The 16,989-nt window shown below is 39.9% G+C and overlaps 1 protein-coding gene across 1 annotated transcript in view; it reads right to left on the minus strand.

Moving 5' to 3' along the window:
* Positions 1–16,989, minus strand: part of elp1 (elongator acetyltransferase complex subunit 1) — a 64,040-nt gene that overhangs the window by 17,490 nt on the left and 29,561 nt on the right. The window contains exons 14-28 of the mRNA XM_055632464.1: positions 16,383–16,489; positions 15,103–15,212; positions 14,226–14,279; positions 14,021–14,126; positions 12,856–12,971; positions 12,596–12,669; positions 10,984–11,062; positions 10,365–10,444; positions 9,574–9,705; positions 8,814–8,899; positions 7,774–7,922; positions 7,197–7,320; positions 5,084–5,181; positions 3,272–3,473; positions 2,790–2,851 (exon numbers count right to left, since the gene is read on the minus strand). Of these exons, the coding sequence (XP_055488439.1) occupies positions 2,790–2,851; positions 3,272–3,473; positions 5,084–5,181; positions 7,197–7,320; positions 7,774–7,922; positions 8,814–8,899; positions 9,574–9,705; positions 10,365–10,444; positions 10,984–11,062; positions 12,596–12,669; positions 12,856–12,971; positions 14,021–14,126; positions 14,226–14,279; positions 15,103–15,212; positions 16,383–16,489 (1,579 nt within the window). The remainder of the gene's footprint in view (positions 1–2,789; positions 2,852–3,271; positions 3,474–5,083; positions 5,182–7,196; positions 7,321–7,773; positions 7,923–8,813; positions 8,900–9,573; positions 9,706–10,364; positions 10,445–10,983; positions 11,063–12,595; positions 12,670–12,855; positions 12,972–14,020; positions 14,127–14,225; positions 14,280–15,102; positions 15,213–16,382; positions 16,490–16,989) is intronic.

The following is a 16,989-nucleotide window of genomic DNA, read 5'->3' on the forward strand; positions in this document are numbered from 1 at the left end:
CCCCATTTTGAGTTGCTAAATTTTGAAAAAAGGCTGGCGGGACATAGTTTCTCACGCTCAAAAAGATAAAAAAAAAGAAAATAACAATTCAATTTGCCCAAGGCTTCCAGATCTCCTCCATTCTGAATGACTGAATGGGTGGGGGAGTTGGGGGGGTGACCGCAGGTGGACAGATGGTGGGAGAAATGGGAGCACACGTTAAATCAGTTGTGATCTTATTGAATGACAATACTAGTTCAACTAGTTCAAGGGACCAATTGGGGGGGCGAGTTCCTTTCACAGCTTGTGGGGAGTCTGGCCCGGGTCAGCACGGGCAGGAGCATTGAGAAGGAGGGGGTCGGGTATCATGCCAGCAACTCACTCACTCACCACTGCCGCGGCACTCTGGGCACGGAGCCACCACATGGTGGCCGGGGAGGGAAGTAGCTCAGGTGGCTGCGAGCGGCCGCCGGGGCCTCAGCATTTTCTGCCAGCCCGCTCACCTCTGGCAGTGCTCTCCGTCTGAACATCTCTCTCCTGCCGCTCGCCGACCTCGCTCATGTCAGCCGCTTCCCACAAATCTTTAAATTCCGACTGTCGCCGGGAGTAGGACATGGCCTCACTGGCTGCGCTGGGAGACACTGCACGGCATTCACTACCCGGTCCGTGTCTTTCAAGAGCAAAGATCATAGAACGGAGTGGATCAGCGGGCGATGGATAACAGGACAGCGGGCAGTGGAGCTTACTCCTGTGTCAGCGCAAGTAACCTCAATTGGTCCCTTGATTGCACTGACACAGGAGTAAGCTCCACTGCCCACTGTCCTGTTATCCATCGCCCGCTGACCCACTTTGCTCTATGATCTTTGCTCTTGAGCTGGTCCCCTCACTGTCCGGTCACGGCAGCCACTCGCAGCCACCCGAGTTACTTCCCTCCCCGGCAGCAGTCGGAATGAGCAGCATGAGCGAGGCTGACATGAGCGAGGCCAGTGAGCGGCAGGTGAGAGGTGTTCAGACGGAGAGCACCGACAGAGGTGAGCGGGTTGACAGAAGGCGCTGAGGTGGCGGCTGGTTCCGCTGTCCGGTCCTGGCGGCCGCTTACAGCCACCCGAGCTACTTACCTCCCCGGCCACAATGCGGTGGCTCCGCGCATGGAGTGCCACGGCAGCGGTGAGTGAGTTGCTGGCATGATCCCCGACCCCCTCCTTCTCAACGCTCCTGCCCGTGCTGATACGGGCCAGACTCCCCACACGTTGTGAAAGTGTGATCTGAATCTGAATCTGAAAGGAACTCTTCCTCCCCCCCCAGCGGCGCTGTCCTTTTACAGCCGCTTCCCATTTTACAGCTGCTTCCCATCAGCTGCCAGCAATGAGAGATAGACTTGGCTATCCCTCAGTACAGCAACATCGTTCTTGATGTTGCTGTACTGAGTGATAGCCAAGTCTATCTTTCTTGGCTAACAACCTAACCTTCGGCCTCCAAGATGTAGGTAAATTTTCATGCCTTATTTTTAGGTGAAAAATAGCATCTTCATTGCCGGGAAATACAGTAAATTGCCTCTGTGTCCTTTCTAAGGTTTGACTTTCTAAGTGTGATACATACAAAATGACAACAATGCTTTAAAGCTGGGATCTTACTACCATTTAATAAAATCACAACATTAAATTTGTAGTAGAGTGGATGATCATCAGCTATGTAATTGAAAACCATACAGTAAAGTATTTTTACTTAATGCATGTTGTAACACACAGTCTAGGTTAATGAAGCATTTTATTAATACGTTTCTGCTTTGCTGTCTTTTTGAACACAATTTGTCAGACATTGTCAGGGGCAAATTATCAGAGCTCTTCAAGCAGTAATTTCTTCCTGTGTAGAGTCGGAAATCTAACTTCAAATTAGAAAATATTGTTGCTGGAGATTAGCAAATAACTGCATGTGTCAGTATAGATTAATCTTCAGTTGGATGTATGGGGGGGGGGGCGGACAAGAGTATTATTAGGCTCATTTTTAAAACACAATGTATTTAGAACATTAATAGTTACCCCATATAATGAAGAAATGGTTCCGTTTGATTTTTTAATGCTATAAACTGCCACATAGCAGGGTAATTATAGGGATGATTTAGACGAGCTGCTGAAACATGCTTATTTTCCGATAAACCTATTATTAACTGTATTAATCAAATTGCATCAGTTTATCGCTCTTAAGCAAATTAAATAAACCTCGCAAGTACGTTGCTTTAAAAAGTCCTGCCCAATTACTTTGGTTCATAAGATATTTTATATTATTGAAACAGGACGATTATTTTGAATGGAATTGAAAGTTAAAAAAAAATGTTTGTAACAAACATGTGCATGTTACAATGTTCACACAGATACCGGGGACAATGCAATTCGGAGATGGTATATGATCCAAATAATAACAAATGAATAAACTAAAGGGCAAAGTCTGCCTAACGAAGACACATGCCACACTACTTGGCTGGCTAAAAAACAGATCCAATATACTGTATCAAACATAACTGCAAGCATATCTTGGATGCCTGCAACTCCATATTTAAAAAAAACGGTTTAATCTCACATACTGCAAAACTCAAAAGCCTGGTCATTTCCTAATTACATTTCTTTGGGAAATAATAAGTGGACAAAATGGCAATTTCTGAACAGCATTACACCTTAGAATTGTTTAAACAATGTCTGATGGCAAGTTTAACATTCAAAGCTCTTCAATTCAGTAGTCCAAATATTTGCCAGGGCATATTTAAATAAGGATACTGATATGTACTTGGTAAGGGATCTCAAAATCACACTTACCGTGGCATATTGCTCCAGGATTAAGGCTGCCTCCGAATATCTCCGCTGTTCCTTCAACCGCCCTAGAAACCACCAAACAAATATCTTACTTTTTCTTTTGCTCAAATTAACTTTGAGCTTTTCGGGGTGAAGGGTGACAGTGAAATTTAATGGAATTATTTCCCATATATTTAAAATTGTTGGTAGCAATCGTATTTAGTCAGTTGCAGAGTGCAATTTCATCAATGACAAATAAAGTGGTTCAGTTCAGACTCAGAACTGCACTGATGTGACACAGACATACTGCAACGAACACATTGCAGCACATCCATCAGATTTTAGCAAGGTGAGATGAACTGCTTATTGGAAGTGGCTGAACATCAAGAGCCAAGCCAGTAAAACAGTCATGATCAAACATGTGAAACTACTCAACTAAAGTGGTTTCCTTGTATCTATGTGATACTCCCTAAAAATCATTACACCAAAGATGTACGAGCTCTTACCTGATATAATCCGTGCCATGTTAATCATTTTGTCCTCAGTATAGTGGAGCTGAGCAGCCATACAAAAGGCTTGCTGCCAACTACAGCACAGCAGGAAAGCATCGAGTGCCTTTTCACAATCCCCGCATCGTGCGAAGATTAGCCCTGCTTGTTCATGGCATTGCTTCTCAATGAGGTACTCGCCAAATGCAACACTGATATCCTGAAATTGCAAGAAATTGCAGAGTTGTGGATGTAGCCCAGTCGATCACACAAACCAGCCTTTCACTCATTAACTCCATCTACACCTCGCATCATGGACCAACCTAGTTATTCCCTCTCTTCCATTAGGTAGAAAATACAAAAGCTTGAAAACACATGTCACCAGATTCAGGAACAGCTTATTTCCCACTGTTATCAGACTGATGAACAGTCCTATAAGCCAAGGTGCAGTTCCAACATCTCAATCTTCCTCATTGTGGACTTTGCACTTTTCTTTTCTTTCTGCACTGTCTCCATAATTGTAAAACAATAAAGCAGTAACACTATATTCTGCATTTTGGTATTTTTCCCTTTCCACTAACAGTTGTATTTTGTATGTGATTGTATTCTTGATTAGTTTGATTTGACTGGATAGCACCAAAAACTGCTTTTCACTGTATCTCTGCTACACCTAACAATAATAAATCAATACCAATTAAATTAAAAAAAGCAACAAAAGCCAGCATTGTGAAATTTGAGGCACTTTCTCCATTTCCATTTACCATATGTTACACAGAAAAAACAGCACAAAAAGTGGTCATTTATTGTGGCCTGGATTTTACTCTTTCATAGTTTTTAACCAATAGTTTTAAAATCTGAACATTTTGATTCTATTTGTTGAATATTAAGCATCAGAGCAATTTATCATTACGTTTCACGGTACATTTTATTAAATTGTTCTGCGATTTTTAACCCCTTTTTGAGATTGCTTTCATTTGCTTTTTCTATTATTGATGCATTAGATATTTTTTTTTTGTAATAGTGTTTATAGTCCATACAATTATTTTCCTTTTCTATCCACCTAATTTTAGCCATTCAGCATGCCTTTACTATGCTGCTCAGTCTTCAGTTTATTTTATTTTGAAAGCCGTATGTGTGGTAGTGAATTTTGAACCACTTTCTGAGTAAAGAAATCTTATTTCCATACAAAATTATTAGAAACTGCCATTAGTCGGACTCTTTCCTTTCACATCAATCCTTTCAAAGTGTCTCATCGTTCAGGTCCCATCTCCAAAGGTAGAAGGCCCTGTTCAATCCTTCCAAGACACAGGGTCTTGGGACCTGAAGATTAACGTTTCTGTTTCCACAATGCAGCCTGACCTGTGAGTGTTTTTGATTATGATAGTTTTACTCTCTCTGTTTGGGTATAGTTTGGCAAAATCCCTAAACTTCAATAGCTCGGTGTTTGGAATGAAGACAGCTTGATTTATACACTGTCCTTAAGCTTACTAAATCATTTCAAGGCTATACAGCATAACAATGAGCTATATATTAGGTCTGGGTACCAAATGTGGGATCAAAGAGAGCTTTAAGGAACATCTTAAAAGAGATTGAGGGCTGAGAGCTCCAGAGCTGGACAAAGCTTTCAATACTGGAGTGATTAAAATCAGGAAAGTGACCAGACATCTTGTGCACTGCAGGACTAGGTTAGAGATAGGGAGGATGAGTTTGTGGGAGGATTTGAAAAAGGGGGTCAAAATTTTAAAATTGCGATGCTACTAATTGGGAATCCACACAAAGCACAGAGGAAGACCTGCTGCCGGTTGGGATTGTCAGTAGACAGGCACAAACCTTGTATTCTTGGCTCTTTGCTGGGAATAATTTCAAGGCATCACTGTACATCTTTTGGTCCTTTACCAAGTTTAGTAGCTCAGTGAAATGTTGACAACCTGGAAGAAACCGACAACATATTAGTGGAGCAATAGTGCGCTCTACAACATCACATGAAACACACCAATGAGAATTATAGTGTGGGCTATGTTACTGATGTGATATCTTCCACACTAGATGTGTAAAAGACAGTACAAAGTGTTCCAATGGGGATGGCAGATAAATGGAATGCAATATTAGCAAATCCGACAGCATGCAAGTTCAAATAACTTCAATCATCATTCATGTACTTCACAATACGTTTGATCTAGCATTGCACAGTAAATACAAAATACAGCTACTCTGATTGCTCTGTCTGTACTGCAGAGGCGTCCAAGAGAATGCATCTTGATGAGCATTACATCGGGAGAGAAATCTATCTTTAGTTGTCCACACTAAATGTGTGCCATGATACCAGGTTGTACTCATTGCACACATTTCAATCCTGTGAAAGTCAGCGGGACCAATATGTGGGAGATGCGCAGCATCGAAGGCTGACAATCTGTTTAGTGTTATTGACCAACGACATCCCCTCTCTTAAAGATAAAATTATTGATCCGAATAGGATATTGCGTATGATAAACCTGTAGCTTTCATATCCAAATTCAGTATTCCAGAAAAGTATACTGTTGGGTGTTTTATTTAAATGAAAACAAAATCTCATCATCTCATCTCTTTCAAAATGAGCATCACACATCATAAAAATCAACCTTTTTTCCATCCTTACAAAAATGACCTCAAACCAGACATCTTTCCTCTCCGGTCAAGAAGAGCCTAAAGGGTGCCAATCCGAAACATCACCTATCCATGTCTCCAGAGATGCTCCATGGCCCATTGTGTTACTCCAGCACTTTGTTTTTTATTTTGTAAACCAGCATCTGCAGTTCCTTGTATCTCCTTTAACATCCAGAAAGCTAAAATACCATCTTCGCCCTCTCAACTTGTCTGAAATCTTTTTATGGGTACAGGCACCATCACCCTCATTACCTAGCTGGGTGAGTCCACTTTCTCCTGTTTCCATTCTTATCAAGTGGCCAGTGTCAGTTAGGCTTTTATCCAGGAATCCCTTCTTAGTTTCAGTTTCGTTTAGAGACTGAGTGTGGGAACAGGCCCTTTGGCCCACCGAGTCCACTCCGGCCAACAATCACCCATACACTAGTTCTACTGACACATTAGGGACAATTTACAGAAGCCAATTAACCTAGAAACCCGTATGTCTTTGGAATGTGGGGGGAAACCAGAGAACCTGGAGAAAACTCACGTTGTCACAGGGACAACGGACAAACTCCATGCAGACAGCACCCATAGTCAGGATCGAACCCAGGTCGCTCAACTCAAAAGTTAAATCACTAGTAAATACCCTAAACAGTGAAGACCCCGAGCCCTGGACTACACTCTCGAATGACAGCCTTTCAATTACTTTTATGACGATCATTAAAACTTACTTTGACTTTGCCCAACTATCTCCTTACATTACTTGGCATGCAAATGTGTCGTCACTGAGCCAACACAGAATATAAATCAGGACCAGTTGCCATTACAATTCCACACAGCATCACATATTAACCGTCTTGAAAATTATTCATAATATTTGCAAGCATGCCACAGATTTGAACTTGTGGAACTCGTGAAACTGGTTACATACTTCTGTGGGGTGTAGGAAACAGGCTAGGATTTGTTAAGAACAACCTTGTGTAAGTTAAGTTCTTAAAGTAGATGCCAGAGCTGGAGGGGCACAGAGATCACATTTCAAAAGAAGGAACTATTAATCTCAAAAGTAGAGTTTCAAATAATTTCCATGCAAATCCAAACCTGGTTATCTCTTCAAGGCTTTGAAATCAATCCTCCCTTCCAGCTACACCATATGCACAAGCACATACACAAGCACATTCACAAGCATAGACATTACACTCAGATACATTCCTGGGAAATAAGTCAGAACACCATGCTCCTTTTGTACTTAAGATGTAATAACTTCTGAAATGAGCAGTTTATCCATCCATAAAATCCCAAGGAAATCTGAAACTGTACTTACCACATTTACTAAGGTGCTCAACAGCCTTTTTGTAACGCTTTAAATATTTGTCTATGGTGTATCTCTGGTAATTAGTCTCCATTTTCTTTAATTTGTTCAAAAATGGTAAATATTCCTTTGGATCCTAAAACAATAAAAGTGATAATTGCACTAAGATAAACCAGAACGTGCTTGAGATCACAACTTCAAAACCCAATCGCACTTGATGCTAATGTAAGTTTTCTTTTAATCAACCATTCTCTGACTGCATTCCCTCCATGCTCTTTATCATTATTTCAAGTCGAGGAATCAGTCAATATCAAAAGATCTCCACTTAGAGGAAGTGGGAAGATAATCATGCCTGTCGTTTTTAGCAAAGGAACTATGTTTTTACTAAAAACTGTTCAACTACTTGATACGGGCAATTTCCATAAACACATCTACAATTTATGCAATTTTAGCTTTAATTGTAAATATTATTTCATTCAGTTTTGCCTTCTTTTCTATTTCTTTGATCATTGCTTGCACTTTGCTCTTGAACAACTAGCAAAGGATGATAACGCTTACTTTAAAAATATAAATTAAGAACATTTCAAACCTTTTGTGATTTTTCTGCTACCATCATCACTAGATCAAAGTCATATGTACCCACTGCATGGTCATAAAGTTGGTTAATGTCCACTAGGAAGAGGAGATACTTCAGGGCATCCTCAGCACTGACTGCCTCAGGATCACTTGGTGGATTCACTGCAATTTAAATGAATTAATGCAATTTAAATGAAATGAAATTGCAAGAAGGAACAGTGTATTAATATTGATCCCTCTGGCACACCTCATCATCTGTTAAGATGTCATATGCATTTAGTAAAGTATATGATGGCCTTTTGTCCTGGCTCTAACTGCGTATGTACAAGAGTGAGATAATCTCTCTCTGAAGAAAGAGAAAATGGAATTCCAACAATCCTATTATAGGCTTACCACGAGTATCAATATAAACTGGAATTAACAAAACCAATGGGGAATGTAGTGAAAAAAAATGTTTATGCAAAGAATAGTCATACATGAAACGATAAAAGCTTCTCAGCTGTTTAACTTGGAGATATTTATGGGGAAATTGGACGAGCACGAAGGATGGAGGGATGACAACTGGGCGAGTGAAACTGCTGAAGTGGACTGCGGATATCAGGACACATTGGGATGGAATGATCAGCTTCTGTACATTCCATGTGTTCATGCTGTGCAGAATTAAGAGTAATAAGTGTTAAAGTTACTTTATTACCAACTCACAGAGATATTTTCCGCAAGTATATCTTCCAGTGCTGGTTAGCTATTTGGGAGGGTTAAATGCATATTTTATCAGCACATTTTACACACTTTCTGGATAAATTATCCCTTTTTTATTGCAACTCTGGTCATGTTCTCTTTCCTAACACTTCAAAGGCTCGTTTTTATATAAAAAGAGAGCTGTACTACAAAGAAAGAGAAAAGGTTTTTCAGGACATAGGGAATGTCAGTTCCCCTGATGCTATTCCCATGTGAATGACAGTGCTTTCTGTTTCCGATTTAAATAGATTGACATCATCCAGTTTGGTGATATTATCAAATCAGATTGCAATAATTCTGAGACATATATATTACCTCTGAGATCATGGACCTTCTGAAGAGCAGTTTCCAATTCTGGAGTAGTTTTTCGTACATGGCAAGTCAGTATAGATAAACCATACCTGCGTAAAATAATACAGTGTGATTGATGAGTAAATATATTTTCTTTCTTTGAGAACAAAATTCTTTTTGAAGATGTGGTAATTTTAAATAATGAAAAAAGATGTGGAAATGTGGATAACCTGTGGAAATTAAAATGTATCATCTTGTGGGTTTAATCATATTAATATCTGGTGCTACACCACAGACAAATATCAAAAACAAAATGCAGTTGCCGGAAATGAGAGAAAAACAGAAAGTGCCATTTACACTTAGCAGGCCGGGCAGTAACAGAACAGGTCGTTTTGAGGATCCCAGATCTGAAATGTTAACCATTTCCTTTGTTCTCTCTGTCCACAGATGTTGTGTAGACATCTGAGTGTTTCCAGCAGCTCAATAGATGGAAGTTTCCTCTCAGGAGCAAGATGAACATTGGTTCAAGGGGCAAGAACACAATCCAGACTCATGCTTCAGTGCACTGTCGAAGGTGCTGCTTTCTGAAATGCACATTGAAAAATTCCACACCAAATTTTTTGCAGAATAGCAAGGAAGTTGTACCATGTGTCTGAGCTAATGTTTATCCCTTAATCAGCTAAAAGAGTGGTCCGTTGGGTGTTTGCTGTGTGTTCATTTACTGCAGCATTTGCTGCATCACAATGGTGACTATACTCAGAAGCACCATGGAATTCTCCCTTACTTGTGAGGGTTTATTCTCTCCATGGTAGTTCGCAATGCATCACAGATTGTGTCCACTTTATTGGCCGTTTCAGGTACAGAGGTTGTTGAGTTTGGACCATATGGATACATCGTTTTTGTGACATCTTCTTCTCTGGAAAAGAGAACGGGTGCACATACACCAATAAACCATCATCAGGTTTGAAGATAATCTGAAGTTGATATAGATTTTGAAAAAGAAACATTGATTTGCACTTAAATAACATCCAGATGGAACAAACAAAATAATTGTGGAAGTGAACTGCTTGAAGAGTGTTCTCTTGTGAAATCAAGATATGTCAAGCATCATGGGACACATCTTGGCCCAGGAAAAATGTGGATTGGCTGAGGAGAGCAATAAGAGAAGTAGTTATATGACAATAGGATCATGCATGGGAAATATTTGGGAGTTATGGTGGGGCTGTGGTGCAGTGTAATCAATGGCCAACAACAGCAGCATTTTCATTATGAAACTATAAGAACCCTTAAGTTCTGCCACTTCTGATAAGGTTATATTTAAAGTCTGCAATTAACAGTCAATATTTCTGACAATATCATTTGACTGCTGATGCATTATACGTCATATCTGGCCATAACATTTGTGTTGACATCCCTAGAACTAGGTACAGTCTTTTAAATGAGACTATTAACTAAGAGTATTGTTATTTATTTGAAGTTATCTCCAGGGTTCCATACCAATATCTATTCTGTAATATCACATACAAAATGTATTTAGTTTATCACATAAATGACTATGTTTAAAAGACAACTTACTTTAATTCAGTCAGAAACAAGTTGATAGAATTTATGGAAGTGATCTGTTTCAGGAAGTTCTCCACATTTTCTAAAAAGACCTGAAGTTAACAGATTTGTTCGTAAACATAGACTGAAGCGACTAATAAAGCAATCTGAATCAAACTCGCAAACAATGTACAGCACATCTAAATCTTTAGGTAAATCTTTATGTACATTCTTTATGTAAATCAGTTGTGGAACAAAGTGGTGCACTTAAATGTGGCTCTCCAGCATGAACTAACATACAATGGGCTCCTACTTTCACATTATGAAAATGGTTGATTGTGATAGAATCCACACAGCAAGTCTTTTAAACTAATCAATGATTCACATGTGGCGGTTAAGTAACACTTCCATCATTTCTTTCAGAGAGAAAAAAGTGTAATTGCGTTTAACAGCTGAAAACTAATATTTTGAGAGTCACGGAACCAAATCAGTAGAAGACATACGATTAAGGTCAACCCAATGGAAAATCAAAAATTTGACGTTGCTTTATTTATTTGTCACATATGCAACCGCACAGTGAAATTCTTTTCACATATTTACACAAATGAGTGCTGCCATTTCTAAAGTATGAAGATCTATCAAAAGTTCTCACCTTTGGATTGTGATCATAGATGAGATTGAGATTTATTCTCAGCTTTCTCATACATTCAAAGGCCTCCTTGAACTTTAACCTAAATAAAAGGAATGTAAAGATTGAAAATAGTTCAAAGAATAAAAGGTTCAAATTCCAAGGATTTTTCAAATTAGTCTTAAGGGCCTGTCCCACTTAGGCGAATTGTCAGCGGACTGCCGGCGACTGTCAAGTTCGCTGCACTCGCCTGAAAAAACGGAAAATGGAACGGCGAGTGAAGAGTGGAATACACAAACACATCGCAAAGGTGGGTGCCAGGGAAAGCGGGGGAGCGCTGTCTGAAATTCATATGGTGCAAAGCCAAGGTGATACAGACACACACCGCGATGAACAGGAAGGTTAAGACGGCTAGCACAGTGTACGGTAAGTCCTTTAAAAGAGGGGGGAGGGGAAGAAGGAGTGGAGACACTTTTAAGAAGCCAGACAACTTTTAATAAGCCAGAGAAACATTACCGGTCTGAAAACTCGTGCTTACGTTTTATTTCCCCAATGAGCCATTGAAAATGCCCTACTCTACTGCTTTTTTTTTAAATTGCTGTTTTTATCCCTTTTTCCTTCCGCCCACAATATTTAATATGTAAAAGAATATGTGATTTTGTTCCATTCTGTTTGTAGTTTGTTTGGTTGTTTGTTTGTTTGTCTTTTTGCACAAAGTCCGCGAGCATTGCCACTTTTTATTTCACTGCACATCTCGTATGTGTATGTGACGAATAAACTTGACTTGACTTGACAATCAGCAAAGGCGATTAACTAAAACTACCTACGACTACCCAGACTACCCACGACAACTGCACCTACGACAACAGGATTATCAATTTTCTCCATGGCGATCATGTTGAAAAATTTGCGGCGACCATACTGAGGCCGCGACTAGTTCCCAGAATGCGAGAACTCCTCGCGACCATGAAGGAGACTCACCAGAGACCACCAGTGAACATGTGGCAACCATTTGGCGATTAAGAGGCGAGTGCAGAGTCTCCTGCACTCGCCTAAAAAGTCACCTAAGTGGGTCAGGCCCTTTACTGTATTAAAACAGTGAAACCTGCAAATCTGGATAGTGCCAAAACCAAGAAACCTATAAAGAACAAATTAATTGAAAATGCAAATAATACCTGTGCTACCTACAAATGATTTATCCGATACTCGTTCTCCATAGCTCTGCACATTTCCCAGTTCAAATAGCAGTTAATTTTTTGCAGTTATTAATTGCTGCCCCGTTCCCTTCATGAGGTGCTTCAGATCATAATAAATTCATCTCTGCTGACTTTTCAGTCAATTGTCTTAAAACATGTCATCTGGATAACGACCTTTGTGCAAATGGAAACATCATAACTGACTAGAGCATTTAATAAAGGTGATAACCATTTTTAAACATTATTCTAACCATAAAACAATTCAACACACTAGCCTGTTTGGGTGATTCAAAATGCTTCAAAATGTTCATCACCTCTATTAAATTATTCTTAAACATCCAGACGCTGAAGGTACCATTTTCTGAGAAGATCTATAAGTAGCAATGGTAGTGTCCAAAAATATCTTTCAACTCAGTAATGACTTTTGTTGGTGTACAAACCTGTCCAGGTATTTTCTGAGCTGGGCAAGTATTAACGCTCTGTGGTGAATAACTTCCAGATTTCCTCGTGGCATCTGCAGTGAATGGAAATGCATAATTTATTCTAAATAATAATCCAAACCCAACAATGCCAATGCACTTTGAAGTTTGGTTCCTTGTCAATTATTATTTAGCCACCATTGGCATTGTTCCTTCTGCAGACTGTGCCATAGTCACTGAAGAGATTCCTTCCTACTCATTCTCACAGTCCCACTGCTAACCTGTAGAACGAGTTTGGCATCCTGGGGTACCACAGTCACTATACGAGATCCTCTCTCCACTCTTCGTACTGTTTCATCATTTGGCTGGGAGTCGGTACTTGAAAGATTCAGCAAAGCTGTTTGTAAAAAAAGTAAATTCCATCAGTAGATCATAAAACATTTAAAATATAATTTAAATAGCCAACAGAGGGGTGGAAATACAACAAACATCCACAAATTCATGAATAAGGGGTGCTTAGCAATTGTGCTTAACATAAACACAGTCAAGTAGCTAGGTGACATTTTCTCAGGTAATTTTAAATATATTTGTGAAGTTAAGTTTATGAAGTTAAGTTATGCATGACTATCCCATAGGCACTATTTTAGTGGCCATATTGAGACGATTTAACCCATTCTTAATTAACTTTGCCATATAACACCTTCGCCACCGTCTCTGAATGTTATGTTCACAATCCTAAGATTGTATTTGACTGTAACTCTCCCAACACAATAACAATCTGCTTCTAATCGCAGATGATCGCATATTTCTACCTTCTCCTCAGCTTGTCGGCTGATTAAACCTTCATATTTTCCTCGGTCACCTTTAATTTATATTATTTCAACCCTCTGCGGTATGATCACCTAAACTCAAAACTGGTAAAGCTCAGCTCCAGTCATCGCCTAGTTAATTTTAACATTGGTGGCATTGACAGGATCATTCCAGCTATCCATTTCATCTTTTAGGAGATAACTTTAAAAAATATGAATGACTTATTTTTCAGGCAGTGTTTAAATCTATTTATGATTCCACATCTCTTCAAATTCTTTCAGATTTGTAACTGACCCAGCTTCTTGCACATTATCTACCTATTGGAGGCCATTGGTTCATTCATTTGGTCAATTGTCAAATTTGCTCCACCGTAGCCCTCTCTTTTAAGAATCTCCTTGAAACCTGCCCTATGGACTCAGTTTTTGTATCAGTCCTAGGCCCAATGTCATTCTTTTTCCCCTCAATTACATTCAATTTTTTTCTTGCCAAAAGACATAATATAAACCTAAGCCACTATTTGCATAGATTTGCCTAATCAAAGGAAGCCCACAGGTTTATTTTTCTCCTTTGTAACAAACAACATTACTTCAAGAAGTCCCAGATACACACGGTTCTGTGGATAATTTATAAACTCACCTTTTAATGAAGTAGTCCTAAGATTGAGACAGCGACAAGTGTGTGAATGGGTTGTGAATAGCAGGAACTCATCATACACTATAAATGAAGTAACGTTGGAGGCTATCTGTTCAGAAGAGAAACACCCCACAATAAAATTAACAGCGTTTGCTTACTTCAATGTACAAAGAAAATAATTACTTTGAAAAGACACTGAAATTCTTACCTCAGACACATTAATAAAAAATCGAAATCTTTCTGTCAGACCCAATACCATTTCCTGGAGGAAGCAGGAAAAGGTAAACTCAACTTTGAAATCACCACAGTTACCCAGCAAATGCCTCCACTGGTTCATGAAATTAGCTCACATAAAAAGTGTTTTGCCCTAACGTTACCTGATTTTGGATAGCAATTGGACCATTGCAGCTGGGCAGCAGAATGGACAACTGGAATATGGGGGAGTTGATGGGAAAGTAGGGAGAGGAAAATAGGATTTGTACAGGACTGGTGTGAATCACAATTTAAAGGTGGTGCAGATTGTGAGGATTGAAGTTTCCATTTGGGTGCCGCACGACATTACTCTAGGGTGGCACAGTGGTAGAGCTGCTACCTTACAGTGCCAGAGATCCAGGTTCTATTCTGACTTTGGGTGCCTGTATGGTTTGTATGTTCTCACTGTGACCACGTGTGTTTTCACCGGGTGCTCCGGTTTCCTCCCACCCGCCAAAGACGTACAGGTCTGTAGGTTAATTGGGTTCAGTAACATGTCCCTAGTCTGTGAAGCATAGCGTCAGTGTACGGGGTGATCATTAGTCGGTGTGGACTCGGTCGGCGAAGGGCCTGTTTATGCACTATATCTCTAAAGTAAAGTAAACACTAAAGTCTTCGAAAAGGTAAATTGACAAAGGTTCTGCTCTATCGAGGTTGTCAAACCTATCTGAGTAGATGCCTAGGTGGTGCTAGATCAGATCTGACACTTGATATTCAGGCATCACGAATGCCCTTCAGCACAGGACAATAAATTGCATCTAGTGTCAATGGTCTGCACTTCAGCAGGAGGAGAGAGGACAGCAAAACAGGGCAAAATGGATGAACTTGCTTACCTCTCCTTCAATAGCGCACAAAGCTATCTGAACACAAGGCTGAGAAAATTGTACTAAGCATCCATCAGCTGACCTCCATGGTTGGACACATGGCTCAGTGGACTCAGTATCTGAAACAAGACATTGAAATTTGATTAAACAACCTCAGGAATCATAAGGATGGAGTCGAGGTATGTGGAAATCAATTTGGTGGGATATGAACAAGTAGAAACAATAGGTCTGCCAGGATTGTGGATTGATGAAGAGCGTGTGAGGTTTCGACCCGAAAAGTCACCCATTCCTTCTCTCCAGAGATGCTGCCTGTCCCGCTGAGTTACTCCAGCATTTTGTGTCTACCTTCCTTTAAACTTTGATCCTTTCACCTAAAAGATATGCTCTTTTACTTTGAAATTTAGGTATGTCGAAAAGAGAAGTGGAGATTTAGGGAGAAAATTCAATGTATGCGCTCAAAATTCTCATCTTGCTCAAATGTTTCTGAATTTCTTCCTCATATGAAAACATTCTCCCTGTGTGTACTTTCAAAAACCATCCTCATTTTAAGAACCACAACCTGTCTGCCTTCTCTTTACAAGGCAAAAGAATCCCAGACGACTCATTATTTCATGAAAAGCTGATGTTTGAAAGCTAAGGATGGAGTGTTCCACCCTGTGGAAACCATAAGGAGATGTTTACGGTTGATCTCTCCTTGGGATTATTTTTCATTACAAAATCAATAGTTAAAAAGTTCATGTCATAGGAGCAGAATTAAACCATTCAATCATCTCAACCCCATTCTCCTGCCTTCTCCCCGATATCTTTGACACTCTTACAAGAACTTGTCAATCTCCGCTTTAAAAACACCCAATGGTTTGTCCTCCACCGCCGTCTGTGCAATGAATTCTACAGATTTACCACACTCTGACTGAAGAAATTCATCTGCATCTTCTATCTTCTCCTTTTATTCTGAGACTGCGCCCTCTGGTCCCAGACTCTCCCACTAGCGGAAACATCCTCTGCACATCTACTGTATCCAGGCCTTTCACTATTCCGTAAGTTTCAATGAGGTGCCCCCTCATCCTTCTAAACTCCAGCAATAAAAACGCAGCCGTCAAACGCTCATCAGATGTTCACCCAATTCATCCTTGAGTCTAGGCCTTTGTGACAAAGCCACCACGTCTTTACATATATTCCTCTGCCCCCCCCGCCCCCCCCATCAGAATGACACCTTCAAAGATATTGCTGCGGAATAATGAAATCATCAGTCAAGATCAATTTAAATGTTTGAGTAGGAATATACAAACCCCACAGGTATCTTAGAATTTGACCATTAGAGAGTTCCAAGGCAACAGTCTGTGTCTTATGGTTGTGGCACAAGTTGGTAATCTGCCTATCAACAGTTACAGGAGTCCTGGAACAAATAAGAACCCAAAATGGTGAAAATAGTTATAACATACTGCCAAGTCATCTTCAAGTTCAAGATTAGAAACTAGAATTGTGCAAAACATGATTGCACAATAGCAGCTAAAACACAAACTAGTTAAAGCAACACTATACAAACAGATACACAAGGAACTTCAGTTGCTGGAATCATGTGCAAAAAAACCGCTGGAGGAATCAGTGGGTCCGGCAGCATATGGATTAAAATTGACATTTTTGGGTCAAGCCTTCATCTGGACTGAAAGTACAGGGAATATAGAAATACAGCTACACACATCAACGGAAGGGTCATTTGTACACCTTCATTGATAAATTTTAGTACTATTGATTTATTTAAGGGGCACAGATGAAGATTATTGCACAACATGATAAACATAGAAACATAGAAAATAGGTGCAGGAGTAGGCCATTCGGCCCTTCGAGCCAGCACCGCCATTCATGGCTGATCATCCAACTCAGTAGCCTTCTCTC

This window comes from Leucoraja erinacea, chromosome 3, assembly GCF_028641065.1.
Source record: "Leucoraja erinacea ecotype New England chromosome 3, Leri_hhj_1, whole genome shotgun sequence".
Classification (NCBI taxonomy): domain Eukaryota; kingdom Metazoa; phylum Chordata; class Chondrichthyes; order Rajiformes; family Rajidae; genus Leucoraja; species Leucoraja erinaceus.